At 50.9% G+C, this 26913-nt stretch overlaps 2 protein-coding genes across 5 annotated transcripts in view; one reads left to right on the top strand and one right to left on the bottom strand.

Annotated features, from left to right (window-relative positions):
* The window catches only part of CRMP1 (collapsin response mediator protein 1), a 72836-nt gene extending 52682 nt beyond the window's left edge, over positions 1-20154 (top strand). For all 3 annotated transcript variants that reach the window (XM_038533406.1, XM_038533407.1, XM_038533408.1), the window contains exons 7-14: positions 2636-2704; positions 4165-4285; positions 7220-7376; positions 8657-8798; positions 9665-9835; positions 13260-13439; positions 16404-16569; positions 19092-20154. In XM_038533406.1, coding sequence (XP_038389334.1) covers positions 2636-2704; positions 4165-4285; positions 7220-7376; positions 8657-8798; positions 9665-9835; positions 13260-13439; positions 16404-16569; positions 19092-19183 — 1098 coding nt within the window. In that variant the 3' untranslated portion in view covers positions 19184-20154. The remainder of the gene's footprint in view (positions 1-2635; positions 2705-4164; positions 4286-7219; positions 7377-8656; positions 8799-9664; positions 9836-13259; positions 13440-16403; positions 16570-19091) is intronic.
* A 1946-nt stretch (positions 20155-22100) lies between these two features.
* The window catches only part of EVC (EvC ciliary complex subunit 1), a 69301-nt gene continuing 64488 nt past the window's right edge, over positions 22101-26913 (bottom strand). The window contains exon 21 of one of the 2 annotated variants that reach the window (XM_038533404.1): positions 22101-26802. In XM_038533404.1, the coding sequence (XP_038389332.1) occupies positions 26721-26802 (82 nt within the window). In that variant the 3' untranslated portion in view covers positions 22101-26720. The remainder of the gene's footprint in view (positions 26803-26913) is intronic. The other variant, XM_038533405.1, reaches the window with a different exon arrangement.

Genomic DNA, 26913 nt, shown 5'->3' with positions numbered 1-26913 from the left:
TTCCAGTCTCCATTCACTGCCTGGCCCCAGGGCCACTCCCACAGCTCCAGGTGGTTGTTATGGTAACACCTACTTCTGGGTACCACCATCTACATTAGTTCTCTGTATTACAATGTACCCCAAAACTTAACATCTGAAAGCAATAACCATTTATTATCTTATGGTTCCATGGGTCTGGAGTCCAGATGTGGCTTAGTGGGGTCTATCACAGGCTGCAGTGAAGATGTCAGGCAGGACTTCCAGTCCCACTCAAGTGCTGGTCCTCAGGATTCAGTTCTTTGCAAGCTCTCAGACTGATAGCCTCTGCTCTTGGTGGCTAACCATTACCCAACAGTTTGCTTGCTTCCTTGTCATGCGGGCAGCTCCAGTGGGGCAACTGGCTTCCTTCCAAGTGAGCAAGTGGGAGAACAAGGGGAGGATGAGCAAGGTGGAGGTGAGAGTCCTTTGTGACCTCCTCTCGGTAGTGATACCATCTCTTTAGTCCCTGTTCTGTTCATCAGAACCAAGGTGCTAGATCCAGCCCACCTGCAAGGGGTCACACAGGGTATGGGAGCCAGGAGGTGGGCCCGTTGGGGGCCTCTTAGAAATCGTCCACCATATGCATCTGTTTTGCCTAGTTTTGAACTTCATAAAAATGGAACAATATGGTATTTGTTCTTTTATGTCTGGCTTCTTTTGCTCAAAACGGTCTGTGAGATTCCTCCCTGTTGTCCACAAAACAACAATTTTTTTCTTTTTTCATCCCTGTAGAATTCCAGTGCAGGAATATGTCATTGTGTATTCTCTAATTGATGGATATTGGGATAGTTTCAACTTTGGGACTATTAGTATAAAAAGCTTCTGTGAGGGACACGTAGGTGGCTCAGCGATTGAGCGTCTGCCTTTGACGAAGGACATGATCCTGGGGTCCTGGGATCGAGTCCAACATCGGGCTCTTTGCGTGGAGCCTGCTTCTCTCTCTGCCTGTGTCTCTGCCTCTCTCTCTCTCTCTCTCTCTCTCATGAATAAATAACTAAAATCTTAAAAAAAAAACTTTTGTGAACATTCTTGTTCAGTCTTTTGTTAAACCTGTGTTGGCATTGTGTGTGTCTACCCAGGAGTGGAATTGCTGGCTGGCGGGTACACGTATATTCAGCTTCGGTTGTAACTGCTAAACCATTCTCTAGAATGAACCAACCCTACACGCCCATGAGCAGCGTGTGAGACGTCCAGCTGGGAGCCCCCAGCTCCTGGGCTCTACATCAGGGGTGTCTCAGGGTTCCTTACTGCCCACGTAGGATTTAGCTTTCTCAGCTCCAATAAATCTATTACCTTTTTCTCATCTGCTTTCCAGTTTCCAAAATTTTGTTCTTACTGTCTTCTCTGCATTCTTGTGGCTTTTGCAGACCTTTCCTGTCATTTCTTTGGGGTTTTCAGAAGGGAGCAAAAAGAACGCATGTGCTCAGTCCGCCATCTCTAACTGGAAACCCGGCTCCAGTCTTTTCTGTGATCTGTGTATTTCTCCATGATAGCATCTTGTGTCCTTCCTCCCTCCTCCCTTCTTTGTTTCCTGCCTTGTTTCCAACAGAAATAGTAACAGACGGTTAAACAATCTTGCAGAGGGATCCCTCTCCATATTGTGAAGTCATGGTGTAAACAGTGTGCAGAAATGCTTTGTAAACAGCATCTTCTGTAGCTGAAATCCAGCCCAGCTCTTAGAGCTTGATGTTGCTTCTAGTTTACATTCTTACAATTCACTCAAACTTAATAACCAGAGGTGCAGTTGAAATTATGTCGGGTTTTTTTCATGGCTGATAGGGCTGGGGGCTCGTGGTAGAGATGTGCCCAAGAACACTACAGAAACTGTACCAGTGACAATTAGCACAGCTGACATCTGGGCAATATAAAAAAATTTTTTTGAGAAATTATAGTATTCCTTTGGCAAGGAAAGCATGAAGCAAGTGGGGTTGAATCTGGGGCATTAGCACAGGGAACAATTTCCAGGCTATATGACAAGCTTGAGGGAGAGGCTTCCTGCTAGAATGACCGGCGCCAGGAAGAGGGGTAATGAGAGCCCGCTGCCGGTTAGCGAGCTCTGCTGTACACAGGTCCTGTGAGGGCATCTTACACATGCGCCCTCACTGCCTCATTGTAGAAGCTGTAACATGCAGGCACTCTTGTCCCCAGCATGAAGGAGAGGAGGCTGAGGCTAGAGAGTTTAACCAACCTGCCCAAAGTCCCAGAGATGGCCAGTTCTGTGGCTGGACTCCAGTATAGGAATTTTGATTTCAACATTCTTGCAATACCCAAACACTACCTTTCTTCCCCCAGGAGAGGCCTGCAGCAGATTCAGAGACTGGCAAGGCAGTAGGTGGTCTTTAGAGCTCATCTCTTTCCACCCCCACCTGTCACTGGTGTTGGGGCACCGAATAGAGAGCAGGTGTAGGTGTAGATATCCAGAGTTGCAAGGGCGGAATGGGGCAGGTGTAGTGGAGGAGTCGAGAAGCGCTGGATCACCCCGCAGCCCAAGTTGGACTCCTGCAGACCACTCACCCCCCTGGGACTCAGCTGTCCATCTGCCTAACCAGGGGGCTGGAAGACTGGCCTCTCCCGGCTGACATTCTACAATCTCTGACTCAGCGCTCTTGTCTTACAGGAACAGAAGCGGATCTTGGAGATGGGCATCACGGGTCCTGAGGGCCATGCTCTGAGCAGACCTGAGGAGGTAACAGAGCCTCCCCTGGGGTGTGACTGACCTCTCTGAAGGCCCCCCAGATGCTGTTCCAGCTGGAACAGCCGGGCCAGAGCCCTCGTCTCCATCCCCATTCCCCTGACATGAGCATCCCAGCACACATGGCCTTTCCTGGGGTCTGCCCTCTGACTTGGGAGCCCTGGGGCCTGGGGATCAATCAGAGAAGCCAGGGAAAGGCCTATCCCAGGGCCCAGGAGCATCACCTCAAGGTCCCACAAACAGTTCAGTGTCATAACTGTATAGAAAGATCCTCACCAAGGACCTTGTATATTTGGTGATGGGAAAATGAAGCTGCATGTTCAAGACTTAGAACTGACAAAACAGGGGGATTCCTGGGTGGCTCAGCGGTTTGGCGCCTGCCTTTGGCCCGGGGTGCGATCCTGGAGTCCTGGGATCGAGTTCCGCGTCGGGCTCCCAGCATGGAGCCTGCTTCTCCCTCCTCCTGTGTCTCTGCCTCTTTCACTCTTTCTCTCTGTGTCTATCGTAAATGAAACTAAATAAATAAATCTTAAAAAAAAACATTATAAAAAAAAAAGAACTGACAAAACAACTTCCCCTGCAAGTTGCCCACTGTGTTCTAAGACCAGAGCATGGATGAATTTCCCTGGGAATGATGGGCAGAGAGTGTGCCTGTGTGTGTCTGTGTGTCTTCTGTGGGTCTGGCCTTGTGCTGGATGCTGAGGACACAACACATGAGTTGATAGACTCTTTACCCTGATCTGGTGCATTGTTCTGCACGGGAGCTCCACGACCCCTGAGGGGTGTTCCTGGTCCCTTGTGAGATCAGGACAGACCTGAGACAGCGTTTACAAACCCTTCTAGCACATGGACATTGCCCTGTCTCCAGGCGTGTGACCAGTGTGTCCACCTGGGAGAGAGGGGTGGGGACCCCCTTGGCTGCACTCAGACCCAGTGCCAGTCCCCAGCAGTGGGACCATCACCAGACTGGAAATTAAAAACAAAGCAATACAAAACATGTATCTGCTCCTTTTGTTTGAGAAACACAGGTCTAGAGGGAGCAGAGACCAAGCCAAACAGCAAGCGGTTTCTTGTGGCTGTTGAATGCACGAAGGAACGTATGTTGGACACATGCGTTCACTTACCTCAGGCATTTATAAGTAATGGACGATTTTATGGGCCTTTTGATGCTTTATCCTGCCTGGCCTGTCCCCTTCTAACAGAACATGCAGCATACTCCCAAGCAAGCATAATATAACTGCCTTCCAGCCCTCTAACCAGATACGTTTTGACTTAGTTTTTCTTTTCTTTTTAGAAATTAATATTTTTCTCCTTTGATGCAATAGATTTGCCTCTGGCCATACTTAATTAAAGAAAACTGAAGGACTTTGATTTAGGGAGAGCCCTGGGGACCTTGGGGGGTGGTACTGCCTCTGCCCCTCCCTCCTGTGACCCGTGTATTGCCGTGTCCCCAGCTAGAGGCTGAGGCCGTGTTTCGGGCCATCACCATCGCTGGCCGGATCAACTGCCCGGTGTACATCACGAAGGTGATGAGCAAGAGCGCAGCGGACATCATCACCCTGGCCAGGAAGAAAGGTAGGCAGCCCAGCGCATGGGCTTCCTGTGGGGCAGCTGGGCCATAAGGAAGGGAATTATATGTTGTCCAGCAGGGTCAAGTTCACTGGTGGGGTCCCTGCCCAGGGCAGAGACACCCTGCCGGACACTAGCATTCTGAGCTCCATAGGTGAATTATCCCACCTTGTGGGATCAGATGAGACCATGTATTTTATTTTATTATTTATTTTATTTCTTTTTATTTTATTTTAATTAATTTACTGAGACAGAATCTTAAGCAGGCTCCACACCCAGCATGGAGCCTGATGCAGGGCTTGATCTAAAGACCCAGATATGACCTGAGCCGAAATCAAGAGTTGGATGCTCAACCAACTAAGTCACCCACATACCCCTGAGACCATGTATTTTAAAGAGCTCTGCATGGTTCCAGTTCTGTTCTGGGTGTCACTTCAAGTCAGTGATGGGGCCGGGCTGTGTCAGCTCTGGGATCCTTCCCACCCTTTTTCTGGTCCCCTCTGGGTACTTATTTCATCCTGGGTCCCTTGTCTAGGGCCCCATGGTTGGTGCCTGCATCCAGGGACAACTGTGAGGTCTGCACAGTCTTGGCTGTGGGTTGGGAAGGAAGAAGGTTTTTGAGGGCCAGAGGGTCTGGGCACAGCCCCGTGCTGGACATCAGGTGAGTGTGGGCCAGGAAGCCAGCCACCCAGCTCGAAGATGGATGCAATACTTAACCGCTTGAGCATCTGCTGCTTTGTCTCTGAATGGACCTCATGGGCTCATAGCTGTAAAGTCCTTGGCGAAACCCCAGGGCTCCATGAGTGTTGGCTGATACCCTTCTCAGCTCCAGGTTGGCCATTCACGTCCTACCTTGGTACCCTCTCCTCCCTAGTGAGGCCCCAGTACCAGGCTGCCTGCAGTGCTGAGGAGTGTTGTGAAGGCCTCAGTGGGTGTGTTCTATCTGCAGGAGGCTCAGAGCAGGGGCCCAAGTGCAGGCCTCAGGACTTCTCGACAGGTGCACAGTCCCCAAACAGTCACCAGACCAAGAATGAAGAAGGTCCCCAGAGCAGCTTCCTTCCCAAACTCAAGGGGAGAGAGAGAGAATGACAGACAGAAGAGGAGTAGAGCATGTTATACAAAGACAGTGGCTGGAGTCCTTATCCTGGTGGACATTCGCCAAGGACGTTCACCACCTGGACGAGGCCGGACTGTTCCCTCTCTGTGTCATGGGAGGCTGACCAGGGAGTTGTGGGTCAGTGCGGAGGGCCAGACAGAAGTCAGCAACAACACAGCAACCATAATTGAGCATCCACTGCTTACGTCATGCTTCTTATTTCTCCCGGGAGCCCTATATGCAAAGTATTACTAAGTGTATTTTTAAAAATATCTTAAATAATATATTTTAACGTAATATATCCAAACTGTTATTCCAACATGTAATTATACATAAATATCAGATATTTTGTGTTATTTTCTGTGTGCTGTCTTTGAAATCCAGTGTGTCTGCCACTGTTAGAGCACATCTCAATTCAGACCAACCCCAGCGTCCGGTGCCTGACAGCCACATGTGGCTCCTGGTGACCGTGTTGGACAGAGCAGCTTTGACCCTTGTTCTGGTGTTTTTAAGGGAAAACTGACAAACAGAGGCATTAAAAGAGAGTGCTCTCGTATAACGCAGCTTGCTTAGGACTGGCTCCATTTTAAGGATAAGGAAACGGAGCCTCAGAGCAGTGACAGGAATCTTGAAGTAGTCGTGAGCACGCAGGGGACTTAGCATGCAGGTCCCAGCTACACGGAGGGATATGGTGAACACCAGTCACATGTGGCTGTTTCGATTTAAAATTTTTTAAGAAGAATTTATTTATTTGTTTATTTATTTACGAGAGAGAGAGGGAGAGAGAGAGAGGGAGAACACAAGCCAGGGGGTTGGGAGGGGCAGAGGGAGAGGGAAAAGCAGACTCCCTGCCATGAGGGAGCCCGAGGGGGGACTTGATCCCAGGACCCAGGGATCATGACCTGAGCTGAGCAGACACTTAACCCACTGAGCCACCCAGGCGCCCTGTTTCAATTTGAATTAAGTAAAATTAAATACAATTTTAAACGCCTTCCTTGGTTGTGCTAGCCACATTGCACATCTCGAGAGGCACAGAAGGCTAGTGGCCGCCGTCCTGGGCAGCACGGGTACAGAACATGCCCATCACTGCAGGACGTGCTCCCGGACAGCCAGATCGCCGGAGCTCAAAGCTGCCGCAGCCGGGTGGCCTTGCACAGCTGTGGCAGTGCTGCTGGCCGGTGTCCGGCAGCATCTGTCCGCGGGCGGATCTGAGGCTCTGCCTGTGGGCTTTGCTCTGGCCTGCTCCTCGGAAGGCAGCCTGGGATTCCGAGAGTGAATGCTCTGGCAGCAGCCCTCCCGCGGTGGGTTGGTGGATGCACCGCCCGGCTCCCTTCCCTGGGGGTGGCACGGTCCCGAGGTGCGGTCAGTAGTCTCCCCAAGGCCCCAGTGGCCCCAAGCTGCAGGTGCCCATGGCCGTGACTTGGTCATAACTCACCTGTTCTTGACGTCTTTCTCTGTCACCTCCTCAATCCCCCACCAGTGCCGCCTGGAATCACCTCCCAAGTAAGACACTTGAACTTGACTCCTGAACTTGAAGATCTGCTTCTGGTAGACTCCACACTGAGACAGCACAATCCATCCCTGTGCCTGGACTGACAGATCTGCCAAAGGGCATAATGGTCCTTTTCAAATCCGAAAAGTATTACCAGTCCGGGAGGTTGCTGGGGTCAGCCGGTGCCCAGCGCCTGGCAGCGGGGGGTCACTGGGCTGTGTGGTGATGCAGGGAAGAAGGGCAGACAACCTATTGCCCCTCAGAGCATCGTTCTCCTGTCTCTGACCCTCTGACTTTCGTGCCCCCAGACCCTCCTCAAAAGACCATCACCTTTGTGTGTTTGCCCCTACAGGCCCCCTCGTGTTCGGCGAGCCCATCGCTGCCAGCCTGGGAACTGATGGCACCCACTACTGGAGCAAGAACTGGGCCAAGGCAGCGGCCTTCGTGACCTCCCCTCCCCTGAGCCCAGACCCTACCACACCTGACTACTTGACCTCCCTGTTGGCCTGGTGAGAGCCGAGGGGGTGGCTGGGCGATACTGGGTATAGTGTGGGATATTGGGAAGCACCCAGGATTAGAAACGAGAATCCAGATTCACCCTGTATTTGTCACATAACCCAGAATGGCTTTTTGCTTTGGTTTACTCATTGGCAAAATGGAGGAGAACATAGTACCTACTGTGGAGCTGATTATGTGTGACAGTGTAAGAAAATGGCCTAGAATCTAGGGTTCAGCAAGTGGCTACTGTTACTTGCAAAGCACCTCTTGGGTACCTGCACACAGTAGGAGCACAGCCACCTTGGTCCCTTCCCTTCTATTGGCCACCATGAGGGAAGAACACTTAAGCCGCAAGAGAAGGCTAAGTGGTGAGGTGTGCAGGCTGCTCTGGAAGCAGAGGTACATGCTCAGAACCAGGAAACTTGTAGAAGGCTTCATGGGGGAGGCAACATCAGGCCAGAAGCTAGAGGATTAGTAGGAATTCGCTGGATTGGGGATAAGTCCAGGCTTCTGGTCTTAGCCTTGGAGGAGCCCCATGGGGGTGAGGATGTGAACCTACCATGGAGATTTCTTTCTCCCAAATGATGCAGAAACACTTGACTTGACTATCCACAGGCTTACTCATCGTCTGCAAACTGATGTCTGGTGGGCAGATCCAAGTCCAGACAGACTCCCCATCTCCTCCACAAAGCTGCTGCTCCCACAGTCTTGCCCATATCTGAAGATGGCAGGAAACAGGCCAAAGGTCCCAGGATCTGACCACATTTTGCCCCCTTGGCGATGACCGTCATGGCTCATCTCCAATAGGCCTGTTTCTGTGCTCTTCCTTCCATGCCCCTAACATGATACAGTCTATACCCAACAAACACCCAGATTTTAAAACCCAAATCAGACCAAGCCACTCCTCTGCCTGGAGATTTCCAGGATCCTCTTCTCTTAGCATTGAACACAAGTCTCCACAAGTCTCCAAGGCCAAGCCTGATATGGCCTCACCCCTCATTGAACCTCACTTGGCACCTTGTTTGGGTGGATGCCCACTCTTCCAGGTGAGGAAGAGGAGGCCCACCTGGGGAGTCTTATTCAGAGAGCCCAGAGCCCACACTGACTGAGCCTTTTCCCAATAAGACACAGGCCCCCAAAGGGCCTTCCAGTGTCACTCACTGATACCCATGAAGTGCCCCAAATCCCTTCCCCAGAATCTCTTGGGGTTTTCATTTCACAGCGTACATTGGGTGCCTGAAATTCAACCTGAAACTCAAGTCTGATCCCCACCTTGTTTTCATCCTTACAGTGGAGACCTGCAGGTCACAGGTAGTGGCCACTGTCCCTACAGCACTGCCCAGAAAGCAGTGGGCAAGGATAACTTCACTCTGATCCCAGAGGGGGTCAATGGGATAGAAGAGCGGATGACTGTTGTCTGGGACAAAGCAGTGGTAAGGTGTTCCTTGTTTTTCTATCCCCAGGAACATTCTAGAAGCTCCCTGCCTGGCCCCTCAAAAGCTAGCACTTTGCGCATTGCTGGTTGTCTTTTATTTTAAGATTTATCTATTTGAGAGAGAGAGAGAGTGAGAAGAGTGAGTAGAGGGAGGGGCAGAGGGAGAGAATCTTGAAGCAGACTTCCCTCTGAGCATGGAGCCCAGTGTGGGGCCCAGTCCCACCACCCGTGAGATCATGACCTGAGCTGAAACCAAGAATCAGACGCTCAACCAACTGAGCCACCCAGGTGCCTCTGCACAGCTGATTCTTAAAGCTCCTCCCTTCCTTGCTTTGATGCAGGTGCAGAACACATCAGGAGGGCATGCGAGGAAACGTGTCTCTTAACAAAGCAGCACAGACATGACAGCTCCCCTTTATTCTTTAAGGATGCAAAATATTTTCTTTAGCTTTGTTTTGACCACATCTCAGTTCCTGTAAAGATGACTTTGTAAACCGCGTGTGTGTTTGGGGTTGAATACAGAGGGTGCTTGTCGCGTCACAGTAGGAAGCCCCAGGTCACACTCTGGTCCCTGACTTGAACCTAAGATTTTTATTTTCTATTAAACTTGGACCCAGTGGGACTGACAAGATGGCACAGTGGTTATTGAGCAGATGTCAGTATACCTCTGAGCGGTCAATTGCACTTCCGTTCTGATGGGGCCAGGCCTTTGTGCCCTTTCATGATGGCCTATTTGCAGCGGGGGAGGAGAAAAATCCAGACTTCTCTCAAGGACTCCTGTCGGCAGGTCTGGATTTGTGCCTGTCTGCTCTTCCCCCAGCCCTGTTATGGGACATTCTCCTCATCTGTGGATCTTGCCTTTAGGCTACTGGCAAAATGGACGAGAACCAGTTTGTTGCTATCACCAGCACCAACGCAGCCAAGATCTTTAACCTGTACCCCAGGAAAGGGCGGATTGCAGTGGGCTCAGATGCTGATGTAGTCATCTGGGACCCTGATAAGGTGAAGACCATAACAGCCAAGAGTCACAAGTCGGTAAGTCCTGGCTTGTCCGAGATGCTCCTGATTTGGATATGCGACCTTTGCTTTGCAACCACCTTAGAAGCCTCTAGTTAGAGATGATTTATGAAGCTTCCAACCAGGATGTGATCTGATACCTGGCATGACTCAGTCATTCACATTGCTCTGCCAGTTGGAGGGACTGGCTTCCAGCAGACGCAGCTAAGCTGCTGATGTGCAACTGAATGTGTTCTCTCTCTCCCTCTCTCTGCCTCAGTTTCTCTCTCTCAGTGTGCCTGCCCTAGATGCATGCATTCACAGGCTCAGAGGAGAAGTATTAGGTCCAGGATTATCTCTTCATGGATATTAACACATTCTCCATTTGTCAGTGTCAGTCTGTCTTTTCCAGGATACAAAAGAACTGAAGTATAATAACTGCCTTCTGGGGTGGGGACGAGGGACCTAGGGCTCCCAGATGGGGGCAGCAGTTCTGTTTAATTGTTGTCCTTTGTACTGTTTGAATTATTACATCGTTCACATATTACCTTTCAGAAATGAAAGTTTTTAAATCTCCATGTAGTTGTGAGACATCGAATGTAGCATCTGTAGGGGATAAGCCTGAGCCACATAAGAACTCCCCAGTTAGGAGCGCCACATGGCACATGCCATGTTCTTCCAGCATGAGGAGTTGCGGGCCGTGCAGGACTGAGTAAGCTGAGCTGGGAGGTTGGCCAGTTTCAACTGGTAGGGCTTGCTTCCTCACCACCTTTTGGGCATCACATACCCCATATTTGGGCTTTGGGCTGTAAGTCACCACACAGTGGGTCACTTTAGGGTGATACTGGAAGCATTAGATTAGGAAATGTTATAACTGAGAGCACACCATATGCCTGGATCCTGGGAGGCAGCTACAAACCAAGAGTGTGGCTCAGTATTAGCAGCTGTGTGTGGATCTAATTATTTCCTGAAACCCCAAGGATACTCCTAAAACCCATCAGAAGTGATAAGAGAACCCATTGGCTGATTACAAATCAATGTAAAGAATCAATAGCTTTTCTATGAAGTAATTAATTCAAAAACACTTCGAAAAAATAGAATGGAAATCAATATCTTGTTTCTAGTAACAATAAAAACTAAAGACATATAAACACAAGTTCTTTTATGCTAACATGATTCAGTAGAGTGAACATAGCAATTCTTGCTAATTTAATCTACAAGTTTGAAGTATTCCCATCAGAAAACTCAATGGAATTGTTGTTTAGCTAGAAAACAGAGGTCCTAGGTGCTAAATGTGAGGATAGTCAAACATTTCTAGAAAGCTAAGGGGTAAGCCCTGCTCATCCCAGTTCTTAAAACTGGCTGTAGAGCTACAACTGTTAGGGCAGTTTGCTGTTGGCATGGCAGGGGGATAGCCAGGCAGTAGCCTGACCACACGTAAGAATTTGGTTTACAATGTGGAGACCATTCAGATTAGCTGGACAGAGGTGGTTATCAGCCGGTGAGTCCCAACATCTGGCCCCGATGGCCTGACCTCTGCTGTGCTATTTCCCTCAGAATGGATCAAAGGTTGAAATGAAAGTTACCAAAGGACTAGAATAAAGTATGTTTTTAGAAATGATAGTTTTGAAGGGGAGAAGATCTTTCTAAGCTAGACACAAAACTTAAGAAAGTGTAAAGGGGAAGATTGGCCTCTGTGGGCACCGTGTACAAATTAAAAACCCCTCTGTATGGCATAAAATAATATGCCATAGTAATAATAATAATAATTATCTTATATGAGATCACAAGGCAGAGGACAGACAGCCAGATGATAGGACAAACAGATAAATTCCTTAACATCAAACGTCTAAGAAACCAGTAAGAAAAATACCAAGTGCCTAATAAATAAACAGTGTACAAAGACACAGTTACACAAGAAGAAATATACAAACAACTTATATACCTTTAAAAACAGACCCAGTCTCACTTATAATTAACCAAATCCAAATCTCAAGAGTATAATGCTATTTCTCACCCATGCAGCAATTGAGATGCTGGTGGTTAATGGGATGCAGGTGGGGTCAGATCACGGGGCACAGGCAAGGGAGGACAAGTCTATCAAAGTTAAAATCCATTTACTCTTTAGCCCCAAACTCTACATCTAGAAAGATGTTAACACATGCCAGTGTGGACACACAGAAGTGTGGTTCAGTATGGGTTTTAGCAAAAGCAAGGAAACAATCCAGTTATCAATCTCTGGGAATGATACTATACTGCCATAGGAGGGAATATGGTTCCATGGTTTAGAGTGTTAAGATTTTTAATCCAGGTACCTGTGCCCATATGGAACAGTCTCTGAGCGCAGGAGAAAAAAATCAGGTGAAAGCCATCAGTACAGAGCTGCTGCAAGGTTGAGACAGTTATTCATGCTCAGAAAATATCTGGGGGCTCAGAAGAATGTCTTTAAGGCAGATATTTCAGTCTAAGGTAGAAGAGAGACCTACTTTTTAAAATCAAAAATTGTTTGTGCTTTTTTATTTTTCTTCTATCGTGTAGATGACCTACTTTTTAAAGAATAAGAAACAGCTGGCTAGTGGTAGTTACATTCCCTTTAGGGATTATGAAGGGAATGTGTGTTTTTAAGAACGTGTTTTGTCATTCAAATTAGCAAAAAGAGAGTGAGGGAGGAGGGAAAGAAGGGAGAGAGGAAGGGACAGTGGGAAGGAGTGAGAAGGGAGGGAGGGAGGGAGGGAGGGAGGGAGGAAGGAAGGAAGGAAGGATAAAAGTGACCACACTCAGAGCTGGAAGGGAATCCATGGACATGAAATCAATGAGGTATCGCTCTCCCCATTGCCGACATAATTTCAGTTGGTCTGATGCTTTTGGGAAGTCACTTGGCAATATGCAACAAGCGCCCTGAAAAAGCTCATGACCCAGTAACTTAATTATAGAAAACTACCCTAAAGAAGATATATTTTTTTTAAGATTTTATTTATTCATTCATGAGACACATCACACACACACAGGGAGACAGAGAGAGAGGCAGAGACACAGGCAGAGGGAGAAGCAGGCTCCATGCAGGGAGCCTGATGTGGGACCCGGTCCCAGGTCTCCAGGATCACACCCTGGGCTGAAGGTGGTGCTAAACCGCTAAGCCATCTGGACTGCCCAAGAAGATAGTTTTTTTTAAGACACAAAAATGCCCATTGTAGTCAGAGCAGCCACATTGCCAGACAACAGGGGGCACCCGTTCATGTTTGTGATGCCTCAGACATTAGTTGGGTCTATGAAACCACCCTTAGCCTAATGCCCAAGGGCGAGGGTCAGTTATGCTAATGAAGACATGGAGAACGGACTATTGCATGGCCCCAAACGAGAGGTTTGCAAGGGGCAAGTGCTGCAAGTGCCCCGGGAAGCCGTGGGGAGCCTCAGGGCCCATGCAGAAAGCGGCAAGGGCACAGCTGTGCTTCTTGCCGTGCAGGCGGTGGAGTACAACATCTTCGAGGGCATGGAGTGCCACGGCTCCCCGCTGGTGGTCATCAGCCAGGGCAAGATCGTCTTTGAGGACGGCAACATTAATGTCAACAAGGGCATGGGCCGCTTCATCCCCCGGAAGCCTTTCCCCGAGTATCTCTACCAGCGTGTCAGGATCAGGAGCAAGGTGAGCGGGTCCAGCATCCGGTGTGTGCAGAGTTCACGAGTCACGGCCACGTCAGCATCCCTTTCCTCTTGTGTCGGGTGAGCTGTGACACTGCCCTGCCCGTGTCTCGGCGCTGGAGTGCAGGTGCCAGGATTTTGCAGGCTGTAAAGGGGTGTGCGCGTGAGGGATGGGAGGGTGGTGGGGGTAACACTGACTGAGCTGCTCTGGGGTGCACATCCCACATCATCTCAGGGGCCTCACCTCCTGATCTTTGAGTGTCAGGACCTTCCTGCGGATCAGACTGCAGTGCTTGGAGCAGTGGACTGGCCAGCATCATACAGCTGGGAAAGCCAGAACCTATTAGGCTTTGCCCTTCTGGTAAAAACAAACAACCCCCAGCACACTAGAGGGATGGCAAAACTGCATCTCATGCCCTTCAAACCTTCCCTCTTCTCTCCCCGCCCTCCCTACCCTTCCATTCTACATCTCTTTCCCTGAAGAGTCTTGGCAGGGACGTGGGAGGCCCTGGCAGGGCGTCTAGCAGGCGCCAGCCCTTCTCCGGCCCAGCTCAGAGGGAGGTTGCTCACGCTTTAGATAAACTCCCACCTCTGGGCCCATCATCTTCCCTCATTGGGTCCCTCCTGTCACCATGACCACCTGCTTCCCACACTAAATGGCTGATGTTTGCTGGAAAGGCCAGCAAGTGTGTGTATGTGTGTGTGTGTGTGTGTGTGTGTGCATAGATGTATGTGTACATGTCTGCATGCCATGTCTGTAGGTGTGTGTATATGCCTGCATGTGTGTGCCCATGAGTGTATACATGTGTGTGCATAGATGTGTGCATGCCTACATGTATCCACATGTGTGCGTGTACATAGATGTGTGTGCATGTCATGTGTGCATATGCCTTCGTGTGCACACATAGATGTATGTGTACATGTGTGCACACTGTAGGTGTGTGTACATGCCTGTGTGCATGTGCACATGTGTGTGCATAGATGTATGTGTACATATGTATGCATGCCGTGTGTGTATATGCCTGCATGTGTATGCAGATGTGTGTGTGCATAGATGCATGTGTACATGTGTGTGCATGCAGTGTGTCGGTGTTGTATTTGCTGCCGTGTGTGTGCATGTGTGTACATAGATGTATGTGCATGTGTGTGCATGCAATGTGTAGCTGTGTATATGCCTGCGTGTGTGCACATGTGTGTGTATGGATGTGTGTGTACACAAGTACATGTGCCCACCTGCTGTGTATGGTCCCACTCTTCCTGTGCTTCTTAAATGCCGCCGCCACCACCACCAATTTTGATGGAAAAGCCCAGAAACCTCCTGGCACCCCCAGACTCTCTCAGGCTCACATTATAATGCTTAATGTCTTTCCATGTCTTATAAGGTGTAGCACCCCGGGTCAGACATTCCAAATTGTTCAGACGTTGCACGTCAGATGGGGAAAGGACGGACACGAAGAATAAGCAAGTCAGATCTGAGAGATGGCCATGGAAAGCCGAGGGGGCCGAGAGACCACAGCGGCTGCTAGAGACAGGAGACTTGTGTAAACTCCCAGCTGGACACCTGCTAAGGGGCCCAAACACATGTTGGCCAGCTTCATTTCCTTTACATGGGTTTGGACCTGAGGCCTGTAATTAGCAGCCATGTCTGTGAGAGCAGGTACCTGGTACCTGTGTGAGGCCGTCACCTGCAGTAGCCAGAAGGCCGGGTCCCCACCCAGGGCTCTCCTTCCCCACATGCCTGGGGGCAGAGGATAGGAGCCACACCATGTTAGGGACAGGATATGCCCCAGACCTAGCTGAGTTGAGCTGAGCTTGGAGTAGGTCCCTGAAGGGTGTGGGGAGGTGGGGAGGCAAGCTTTGAACCAGCCGGCACTGAGGGAAGCCCCAGAGGTGCAGGAAGCAGGTATTATGAAAAATAGACCAGAAAGGTGGCCAGACACAGTAGTCCTGGATGGAGGGCTCCCCTGTGGCAATGCTCAACCCATGGGATAGAGACCCTGGTCCATGCCCTGTCCCCCAGAGGGTCAATGCAGATGTGCATTTCCAAGTTTCCCTGAGCTGGCCGCCCTCAGAGGTGGCCCCGTCACCCCACCATGTGCCCAATTTTCTTCCTTCTTCTCCCCCTCCTCCTTTCTTGATTCACCTCCCAAATAAACTAGCTGTCCCCAGATCCTTGTCTTGGGCTCACCTTCTGCAAGACCATAGACAATTCAGTGGTTCTTGAGGGGGATGGTGGGGCATGTCAGGGAAAGTGTTCTCTTGAAAATGGGTTTAGGGTCCACCTGTATGAAGCTCTGAGTGTGTGTGCGTATATGCATGTATGTGCATGTCTTTATATGTGTGTTGGGTTATATACATGGGGGATATGTGTGAATTACGTGTGTACAGATGTATATGTGGAGCAAGTGGGTACATGCATACGGGGTGTGTGTGCACATGTGTATGCACATCTGTGCATGCATTACGTGGAGTGAGTGCATGTATGTGGTATGCGCATGCATGTGAATGCATGTGTGTCTGTACATGTATGTGGAGTAAGTGGGTGCATGCACGCAGGGTTGTGCACATGTGTGTGCACATGTGTATGCATGTGTCTATGTACGTGTGTGTATGTGGAGTAAGTGGGTGCATGCAGGGTGTGCACATGTGTACACGTTTGTACATGTGTGTATATGGAGTAAGGGTGCGTGCATGCAGGGCATGTGTGCACACATGTATGGACGTGTGTGTATGTGGAGTAAGTGGGTACACACATGTTGGGTGTGTGTGCGCATGTGTGTGTGTGTGTAGTAAATGGGTGCATGCATGAGGGGTATGTGTGCACACATATGTATGCATGTGTCTGGGTGAATGCACCCGTGTGTCCCCGAGCTGACCTCGGGTCACTGGCTGCAGGGCTCCAGCCTGCCTGAGTGGGAAGGCACAGGTGCATCTTGCCCATCGGTCCCCCTCCCCTCCCTCTGTGTAGGTTTCGGGGTTGCAAGGTGTTCCCAGGGGCATGTACGACGGTCCTGTGTACGAGGTGCCAGCCACACCCAAATATGCAACTCCTGCTCCCTCTGCCAAGTCCTCGCCTTCCAAACACCAGCCCCCGCCCATCAGAAACCTCCACCAGTCCAACTTCAGTTTATCAGGTAAGAGGCTCCCCACGCCCATGGCGCTTCCTAGGGGACCCCGCAGGCACTAGCTGAGAAAGCAAGGGGTGGGTGGGGAGCCCCATCACCTCTCCTCCCGGGAGCGGCAGAGCGGGTGGGGGAGGTCAGGAAACGGAGGGAGTCCACAGGGGCTACAAAGAGATACCTGACCCTGGCTATGAAGTCTGCACAAAAATTGGCCGAGCTCATCCTTAAGCACACCTTCCCTGTGAAGCTGACCGTGGTCCCTCAGCCCCAGGGACGCTGCAGTTTCATCAGCTCGTCACAGGAGGGCAGACACGCACACGCCTGGGAGGCTGAACTGGAATTCTGTCCCCCAGAGTATTCGAGGCATGTTTATATACCCTGGGCTAGGAGCTAGGAGTACGGCGATGAATGAGACACAGCTGGGCCGCCCCCACTTTTGCTCCGGGGTCAGCAAATGTCTTAAAGGACCTGATCATAAATAGTCTAGGTTTTGTCAGCCAAGAGGCAAAATTTAGGGTGTTAAGTAGCCATTTCAAATGCAGCATTGAAAAATATTTTTAAAAAACGTAAAAAACTATTTTTAGCTCATGGACTATACAAAAACAGGTGACGGCCAAGCTTTGTCAATCGTCCATGGTTTGCAGACTCTGACCTAACAGGAGTGAGAGCCATTTAAACAAAAGCTGGTATGCTTGGCAAAAGAGAGTGGAGGGGCAGAGAGAGATGAATATCCATTTAAATTGTGGGAGCATATATCGGAGGAGTGTCTGTCTCAGCGATTATGCAGTGGGGGGACATAAGCTGTGGTGGGGCGTGTGTCCCCAGTGCAGCTCATTTTACTTTCCATGAGCCTACATGCAAGACTTTCTCACACACTGAGTGTGATTCCAGTCTTTAAAGATAACTAGTAATTTTTCCACAAATGGACCCACAACACAACTCAAGTATCTCATCTGATGCTCAGTTGACAGAACAGGGACTGGACACAGTCCCAGGACAAGGCCCCTGGGTGGGATTGCATGGAGTTTGCAGACTAGGCCTCTCTTCTCAAGTTGTGCGATTCACCATTGCTATTAAATACAGAGGGCAAGCCCCTTCTCTTGTAGAACTACAGAAACACTGAATAGAAAGTCTGCTGGAAGGGTCCCACCACCACCACCCAGTGCCCTGGTTGGTGCTCCGTCTCTCCCAGACCCACCGCACCTCCCCGGCCAGCTTCAGGGCAAGTTAACAGGTGACTTTTTTCACTACCAGCACCATAGGCTTTCTGACATCAGGAATGATTTCACAGATGCCTTTTAAATATCCGCATGATGTCCCTTTATAGAGGTGCAGCGTGGTTTACTGCCCTAGTGTCCTTTTGCCCGACAGGTGTTTGCGAAGTAGCTGACCTGTAACCAGCAAGATGGGGAGGATTATGAGAGAAATGGGCATTAAGCACTAGGCCTGACTTCTGGTTCTGGAACTTAAGGAAGTTCCTGGTTTACCAGAAAGACGTGATATCTTCCAAGGGGACCATGAGAAAATCAGACAGCACATGACGCCACATCCATAGTGGCTTTCAGGGATCAGACAGTGGCAGAGATGGAAGGTACTCCACCTACGCTACTCTCACTTTACAGAAAAGGAAGTGAAGGCCACGGGAAGGGTGGGTCTGATTCCAGATCACCTGGATTCCAGACATGACTTGTACTGGAACCTATCTCCGGACTGGACCCTGGAGCCCTCTCACGCTAGCTCTCCTTTTTACCTTTGTCCATCAGTCACCAGTTATTCACTGAAGACATATTTTATTGAGCACCAGGCCCTGGGCTTGGTGCTGGAGCTTTGAATCTTTAACTGCAAAAGAATGTGTAAGATTGGAACAAATGGTTGGCTTTGCAGATTTAAAACAAAAAAAAGTGATGTCTCTCCTCCACGCAGATCTGGCCATTGCAAACCAGGTGGGTAGTTCTGAGCTCTGAGTAGTTCATATGCACACACACATGCACACGCACACATACACACACTCTCATGCATACCGTACATAAACACCTTTGGAGCATCAGGCTCTGCTGTGTTGTTCTGACTCCTGGAGAAGCAGGGGCTATGGAGACAAACCAGTTGGGGCTGGAATCCTGGCCCACCCACCCACTCCAGCTCTGTCCCCCAGGGTGCATGACCTGAGTATCATGACCTGAGTATCCGATTCCTTGTCTGTAAATTTGGGGTAGAAGCACCCCCTTCATAGTACTGCTGTATACCCTAAACTCAACCATGTATGTTAAAGCATCAACTCTGTGCCTGCACACAGTAGGCACTCTGTTCACCTGTCTCAAGAACATGGAGCCAGGCAAGAAATAGTGCAGGGTAGTCGGCTGCAAGAGGGTGACCCCGGGGTCTGAGAGCAGTGAACCCATGGATGTTGCGGAGCCGTCCCAGCTCCCCGTGGATGGGTGGAGAGGCTGGAGGGCGTGTCCGGACAAGGGCTCGGCATCCCTGCCCTCCGGGGCAGCAGGTGGAACCTGTCAGGTGATAGGCTCCGTCTCTTTCAGGTGCCCAGATAGATGACAACAATCCCAGACGCACTGGCCACCGCATCGTGGCGCCCCCCGGCGGCCGCTCCAACATCACCAGCCTCGGCTGAAGGCGGACAAGTGGATGGATGAGCTAGGAATAAAGTCCATTCCTTTCCCTGTCAGGGTTTGGGAAACCGCAGTTTAATTTGGTACTGATGGGGGGAAAATTGAATGATGTTCTTTCCTCTTTTGTTTAGGAAGAAGTGGTACTAGTGTGGTGTGTTTGCTTGGAAACTCCTTGCCCCACAGTTGTGTGTTCATGCCGACTCCACCTCAGAGCATGGGGTCTCCATTTCCCTCCTTAGTGAACACAGGTTCTAGCATCGTCTTGTACTGTCCCCTCCACTTCTGACTCCACAGGCTCCATGATTCTCGGGGTGGTTCCTTTGCACCCTTGTAGCTGTTCTAGGATAGTTGATGCATGTTACTGAATTATGTATGCAAGTCTGTGAGTGCATCTGACGGAACATCGCCGAGGACCAATGTAGACACAATGCCGAGACCTCAAGCCCTCAGGGGCAACTCCAAAACTCAATGCGAAGATGTTTACTCATTGCCCCCACCCCAAGTCCATGCTTAGAAGGCAGCCTGCCCCACCCCTCCCCACCCCACTCCCATTGAGAGAACCTTCTGTGAATTCTCAGAGAGGCAGGGGAGCCTTCCAGTGCTTGCAGAGAAGCATCATCCACGTCCTGTGTCAGAAACCCTGGTCTCCGTGGCACTTGTGACTCGCCATGACGTCTTCTGGTCTGTGTGTCCTTCCAGCCAGCTCCGACTTCGGGCCTAGCCAGGTTCACACTCAGAAAGGGGTCTCCTACCCCCATCAGGGCTGACAGCAGTGGGGCGACAGCTGCTCCCTGTTGCCCCACTCCTGGTCCCTTCGAGGTGGTTGACGGGGCAGTCAGATTTTTAAAGTTTTGTACAAAGTTTTCCTTTGTAATCACCCCCATTTTTACTTAACAACTGACTTATTGTGGCTCTTATTTCTGAATTCAAAGCTTGTGAAAAAATAAAGAAAATAAACAGCCTGCTGGCCCAACTTGAGTGCTTTCATTTAAGGGTGGCTGCTTGGTGAGGTGCAAATGCTCAGCACTCTTCCTCGTAATGATTGGAGTTGCTTCCCAGGACTCACTCTTGGTAGACACTGGGGGAAGCAGGGGAGACAGGAGAGGGAGCCAGTCATGAGGTGTGGAGTGTTGATCTCAGACCCAGAGGTCATGGTGGGAAAAGTAGGTGGCTTTTATTTTTATTTTATTTTATTTTATTTTATTTTATTTATTTTATTTTATTTTATTATTTTATTTTATTATTTTATTTTTTAAATTTTAAAAAAATTTTTAATTTAATTTAATTTTTTCAATTTATTTTTTTAATTTTTTATTTTATTTTATTTTATTTTATTTTATTTTATTTTATTTTATTTTATTATTTTATTTTTTTTATTTAAGTAGGTGGCTTCTATAACATGGTTTGAAAGCACACGTCCATTCCCTCCTGCCTGGCCTATCCTTGGTGCACTGTCTTCTTGTAGGTTACAGTCTACCTCAGACTGAGAACTCCAACCTTCTAAACATCACATTTCTTCCCTCTGGTTCCAGGAGCAGATGCACATCATGAGTAAAAACTCAAAGTTGCTTGTCCCAATTTGCCACACTAGTAGTAGTGATAGTGATGATGGTGATGTTGGTGGTCATGATGGTGGTGGATAATAATGATGGTGATGGTGATGCTGACGATCTTGATGATGGTGGTAGAGGTGGTGATGATGGTGAGAATGATGGTGATGCTGGTGGTGGTGATGATGATGATGGTGATGATGGTGGTGGAGGTGGTGGTGATGGCGGTGATGATGATGATAATGATTATAGTGGTGGTGATGAGGCAGGCAGTATCTGTGTGGTACTGGCTGCATGTTAGGTGCTCTGTGATGTGGGCTCTATTACTATGCCCCTTTTAGAGATGAATCCTAGAGAGTTCAGTGACTTGTCCAAGATCACACAGTGAGGAAGAGGCCAATCCAGTATTTGAATCCAGGACTCTTGAAGTTGGCTCAAAGTCCAAAGTTCCTTTCTCCTGATGACGACTAAGTTTTCCTGTCACTCAAGGCAGGATGGCTGTGGATGGTTCTACATCTACTTAATTGTTTTAGTGTATTCTCCACCTGCCTGGTTTGGCTAACACACCTTAAGGTCCAACATGTGTTGGCTCACAGTCTGTCATGGACTTTCCTGAAACAAGGCTAAATACAGGGAAAGGTCAGGAATGAACGATAAGGCCTTTAGATGTTTGGCTGTGGCTCATTCAGATTATTAAAGGGCAACACAGAAACTTCCAGAAGAGTAAAGCTGGCAGCAGTGTTACCCCACTCTCCGGAAAGCATTCCTCTTCTGCATCATCCCCTAACCCATCCGGGGTGCAAGCAGAAGCAGCCCTAACACCCTCTCTCTAAGACTGACTGGTGGAGCTACTGCCCGGCTGCATAACCGACTGAGGTCACCAGCCCCCACTGTCCCACGTGAGGTTCCCCAGCACTTCCAAGAGTCACAGTCACCGGTCCTGGTGGTGCAAGACAGACAAATCTTAAGTTTTGGAAGCTGTGCCACAACATTCTTTGTAAGGCACATGCTTCTCTTTTGTGTCCTGAGATGGTAGCAAGAGGTAGGGAGTGTTTCTCGGAAAGCTTTAGCGGAAAGCTCTCTCTTCTCGCATCCATCTATCTACACCTGTGATTGTCCTTTACCATGTCATAGTCTAGTCCCAGGTTCCAGGAATTAGGATGTAGACATCTTGGGTGGAGGGGCATTATTCTATCCACAAGTCTTCTAAGTCTCCTTCCAGAAACTTTTTATCCTGCCACATTCAGGTATATGATCCATCTTTCCCTAATCTTTGTGTATAAGGAAAGGGAAGGCTCAAGACTCACTTCTTCTCATATAATATTCAGATGACCCAGCACCATTTATTGAAAACACCATCATTTCCTCATTAGGGCTGCAGTGATGGCTTTATTGTAAATCAGGCGATCATAGCATATGAGTCTTTGGTCCCGAGGTACCCTGCAAAATGAATACTAAACCCTGGGCTGGGCTGGGCTGAGTGTAGCCAGCTTCAAACTACCACCATGAACCTAGTGAGCTTACAACTCATAGTTTAAGTGGGCTCTGGTGTCCCAGTAAGGGCTGGCCTGACCCCGCTATATCCGTTGGCCTATTTTTGCACCAGTATCTCATTTTGACTCTAAAACATAAGACAACAGCCAAGGTCTCCCCATCCATGTAAAGCCCCAGCCATTTTCTGCTACCCTCTGCACTGCCTGGTGTATTCTGGCCCCAGAGTCCGTGTGGCCACTTGGTTAAGGTGAGTGGACCAGAGAAGGCTGCTCCCAAGGCCTGTCAGACCTCTGCACACCCGGGGGTTGTTCTTTGGATCAAAGTGCATGTGGTCATGACTCTGCAGCACAAGGCGTGAGTCCTGATGATGCACATTTGCAGTGTCACTGGCCCTGCGTTTCTCTCCCATGACATCAATTTCTGGAGCAGAGGCGCAAGAAGAGTATTTCTTAACTAAAAGGACTTTTACCAAATTGAAGTTTCCTTCCCCATTCCCCTCTTCCTTTCTTTTCCTTCCCACCAAGTGACTGGATTGCCAGACACTGTGCTCATCAGAGGGGATGCGAGGGAAATGCATTCCGGGGGAAGGTCAGGTATGAAATTATTACCCCAAACATCTAACTGTGCCCTTTGCCCACTCCCAGGAAGAGTAGCAGAAGCATATCGCCAGCTCCTGGTGTTCCCACACAGGGAGGGGCGTCCACTCTCTTGGGGGGAGGAAGGTATAGGGGCTCTCCTGGCCTTTCTCACTCCTTCTTCCCCAGGGAAGGAGATGCACCTGCTTGCTCTGGGAAGAAGGAAATGAGTGTGCCAAGTGGTGCCTTTTGCTGTCTCCAAGGAGATGATGGACCTCAGGACACACACTTCTCCTTGGACGCGGTTTACCATGAAGTCAGTGATGTATGCACAGACCCCTCCCCAGCCCCGGGGATGGGCTTAGCGATATCTCCAGTCATAGCTTCTGTACAGTTTCCATAGCCTGAGGTTTGAACTGCACCATCCCTGCGGATCAGGTGACAGTGGGGAGGCTGTGGGCATTTCCAGGGTCGGGTGAGGGCAGGTTGCCTGGGGTTCGGTGGGCCTGTTTCTGTGTGCAGCTGAGGTAACGCTGGCTGGCCCGGCACAAATGGCCGGTGCTGTGCCACCTCTCCTGCATCGCGACACAGAGCCCAGAGTCCCGTGGCACCCGGCACCAGAAGCTGTGTGGCACAAGGGGAGGGACGGAGGTCCGCAATCTCCCAGCTGTCACATGTGTTGAATTTCGAGAAGGGGGGAACCTTAGAACGAAGTGGACTGCAGAGGTGGATTAGGCCATCCGCTGATTTACAAAATTATTTTACTTTCGGATTTGTGATTTTGTGGAATTCATCAGGCTTTTAAAAAATGTATCACTCATCCTCATCTCCTTCCTCATTCTGAATATTCACTCTCATCCCCCCTGTAGTTTCATTTGCTTTTCATGCTCTTCTCCCCCAAATGTACAGATTCCAGCAGCCCCGCCCCAGATCTGGGTCTCGCTGCTCCTCTGATCTTGCCATGTTTCGGGGTTGTCCCCATGGCAGAGGCTTGTGTCTGGAGCCGTGTGTGTGTGGCCAGGTAGGAAGAGGAGAACAAGCCTTTGTGGCCTCAGGGCCAATCCCAGCCCTCCAACGTGGCTCCATCAGTTACCAAGCCCGGGTGCCCATCTCCCCGACTGCTCTGCCAATGTCCCAACTGGTTCCAAATGTGCATGGGAAATAAAGGCATGTTCATTTCCCCCCTCCCCATCCCAGCGGCAAAATACACGGTGCTAAGAGCCTAAGGGGAGGCTCTGATCTTGTCTGAGGGCCGCAGGGAAGGCTCCTGACAGGAGTCCTGCTGCTGAGGTGTGGGTGAGGTTTATGGGCTCGTGAGGCAGCGACGAGGGTGGGGGTAGGGCAGTTCCAGGGGGACAGTGGGAATGTCTTATGCAAAAGCCCAGTGGCAGGCGGGGGCGGGCACACAGGAGGCCGCGAGCGGAGACCGGCTGGGTGAGGGCGAGGGCATTGCGGGCCCGGGCTCTGGGACCCCCGGGGCAGGTTGGCAAGCACAGCACGCCCAGCGCAGGGGTGTGGACACATCGCGGCCCACCTCCTCCATCCATTCCTGTCCCAGGGCGTTACGGGCGGTGGGTAGTCACGGAGGTGGACCCGGAGGGGACGGCGGTCCATGTAATTTTGCCTTTTCTCCTGAGAGCAAATACCGCTGAAGCGCCCCAGCCAGAGTGCTCCGGGCCGTGTGGGCCGGGCAGGGGAGGTGGGGCGGGGCAGCAGGCCGGGCGGGCGGTTAGGAGGGTCCTGCAGCAGCAGCAGCCTCTAGATCAGCACCGAGGGAGGGTCAGGACAGACCCCGGGCGGCCAGAGGGGGCCGCAGAGTCTACGGCCTTCCTCCTTGCTGAGCTCAGGCTGCACGGGCGGTGCGTGCGCGTGACAGAATGAATTTGTAAATTCATCCGCCGTCCCCTCCCGGTCCACCTCCCTCCACCTCCGTGACACCCCATAACACAGCCTGTAACACGGCCGGCACAGGAATGGATGGGGGCCGTGGGCCGCGATGCGTCCACCTGCCCTGCGCTGGGCGTGCTGTGCTTGCCAACCCCGCCCGGGCGTCCCGGAGCCTGGGCCAGACGCCGCGGAGTGTCCCGTGGCTTCTGGCGTCCACGCTGGCTTCCGACCGGGAGGCAGTTGCATGATGGAAGGCACTTCCATGCTCCCGCCGGGAGCCCCAAGGGTCCATCGCAGACAGTTCACAGTGCCCAGACTGTGCCGAGCACCCGGCTGCGCAGCAGGGCTGAAGGAGGGCCCGGCGTGTGACACAGTCCCTTGGGCTAGGAGGCCACGCTCCAGGAGCAAAACCGTCTTCACGCAAGAGCTGCGGAAGCTGAGCTGCCTTCTATCCCGCAGAGAGGCTGGTACCGCCAGGGGTCTGCATTTCCCAAGTTCAAGTCACCGGATCAGACACTCCTGGCTCCAGGATGCCCCTGTGAGGGGACCCATGGGACAAAAGTGGTTTCTATGTCAACCAGGTTCTCAAAATATGGCAAGAAGGAACCCACGGCTTGTCAGCAGACCCGGCATAGTGACGGAACACTTTATTGAGCCACGAGAGGGGGCTGCTGGCCAACTCTGGAAATTCGGCAGCTGCTGGGTCAGGACCTGATGCTCTGACAGGAAGCATCCTTAACACGCCAGGTAACCGTCGCGGATGACTTCTTCTGTCCCGAGCCACTGTCTCCTAATAGTCTTCTTTAGATTTTAAGAAATAAAAATTCAGGCCACAGACGGGCCAGGAAATCCCCGTGACAGGGGCTCCTGGAGCCCGGCGCCCACTGCATTCTGGAAATCTGTGGAATCACAGAGCCCTCTGTCCAGACTTGCTGGGAGCCGACACACTTTGACTCAGGTCAGTGAGTGATGCCCCCAGGGGGACCTCTGGCCGCGTCTGGAGACACCTTTAGTTGCCACGCCTGGGGGGTGCTCCTGGAATCTGCTGGTTCAGGGGTGCTGCTAAACATCCCACGATGCACAGAACAGCCCCTGCCCCCAAACGAGGAATGATCTCACCCAAAGTGTCCACGGTGCAGAGGGTGAGAATCTCTGATTTCAATGAAAATAATAATTTTCTTTCCAGGTGGGAAATGCCTCTCCTAGCTGTGGTTTAAATATGGCCAGTCTGGAAGGTTCTGGATTCTCTCCCTGACCGGGGGAGCAGCAGAGCTCCCTGGGGAACAGGTCTCCTGGGGGTGAACTGCTGTCCCCTCCCAGGGGAAGGCCCTGCTGCAGGTGTCACTATGCATCCGTGGGGCCGCAGGACCCCAGCGGGGGTGATGTAGGCCTGCAGGCCAGTGATTCCATGGTCTGTGTCAGGGTCACAGGGCCCTGAGACTCACCCCGCAAAGTGACCAGGAGTTCGCTGCTGGCTGAGCCAAGGGGGAATGGATCCAGATGAGTGGCCAGGTGCATGGGACATGGCACACAGGACACAGAGCACGAGGTGACAGAAATAAATGGTGAAGAGGCTTCAGGCTGGAAGACCCCAGCCCTCCAGAGACCCCTGCACTCCCAGCAGAACTCCTCGGAGCGTCTGGGGAGCAGGGGGGCCCTGGGCTGGTGTGAATCAGCCTCACGCTGGGCAGGCAGCTTCGGGGGGCAGGAGGACACGGTGGGGTGGATGGCTTAGACAGCCAGAGGAAGAGGAAGAGGTCGCTGAGGAAGGGAGCCACGTCTGGAAGCCAGAGAGGGAGAGAAGCGCACACAGGTGCTCCACAGGGGCTTCTAATTCACAGGCGGTCGGGTCCACCTTTCTCATTGAGGCTTTGTCAGGTACTGTCCAGCCGTCTCCATCCAGCCGCCTCACAGCGAGCCTGGGAGGCAGAGGGGGACCCCCGTCCCCCCGGTGGCCCTCACCATCTCACCCGGGTGGGGCGGGCAGGCGGCCTGCAGGCCAGGTCCTCCGCTTCGGCCCCGATCCCTGAAAACTACAAATTGGTTTTCTCCCTTAGCAGCTTCTTGGGGCTCTCGCCGTCACCAGCTTCATTTTCTTGCTGGTTCAGCCTTCTGCTGTTCAAGACATGGAAGCAAAGCAAGCAGCGGTCAGAACTCTGATTCCAGATCTGTCGGAAGAACTCACCCAGTCACATCAGAGGAAGAGGCAGTGACAGGTGATCTAAA

The sequence above is a fragment of the Canis lupus genome, chromosome 3 (genome assembly GCF_011100685.1).
Source record: "Canis lupus familiaris isolate Mischka breed German Shepherd chromosome 3, alternate assembly UU_Cfam_GSD_1.0, whole genome shotgun sequence".
Classification (NCBI taxonomy): domain Eukaryota; kingdom Metazoa; phylum Chordata; class Mammalia; order Carnivora; family Canidae; genus Canis; species Canis lupus.
The sequence above is the reverse complement of the archived record's forward strand: the minus strand, read 5'-3'. Positions and strand labels throughout refer to the sequence as shown.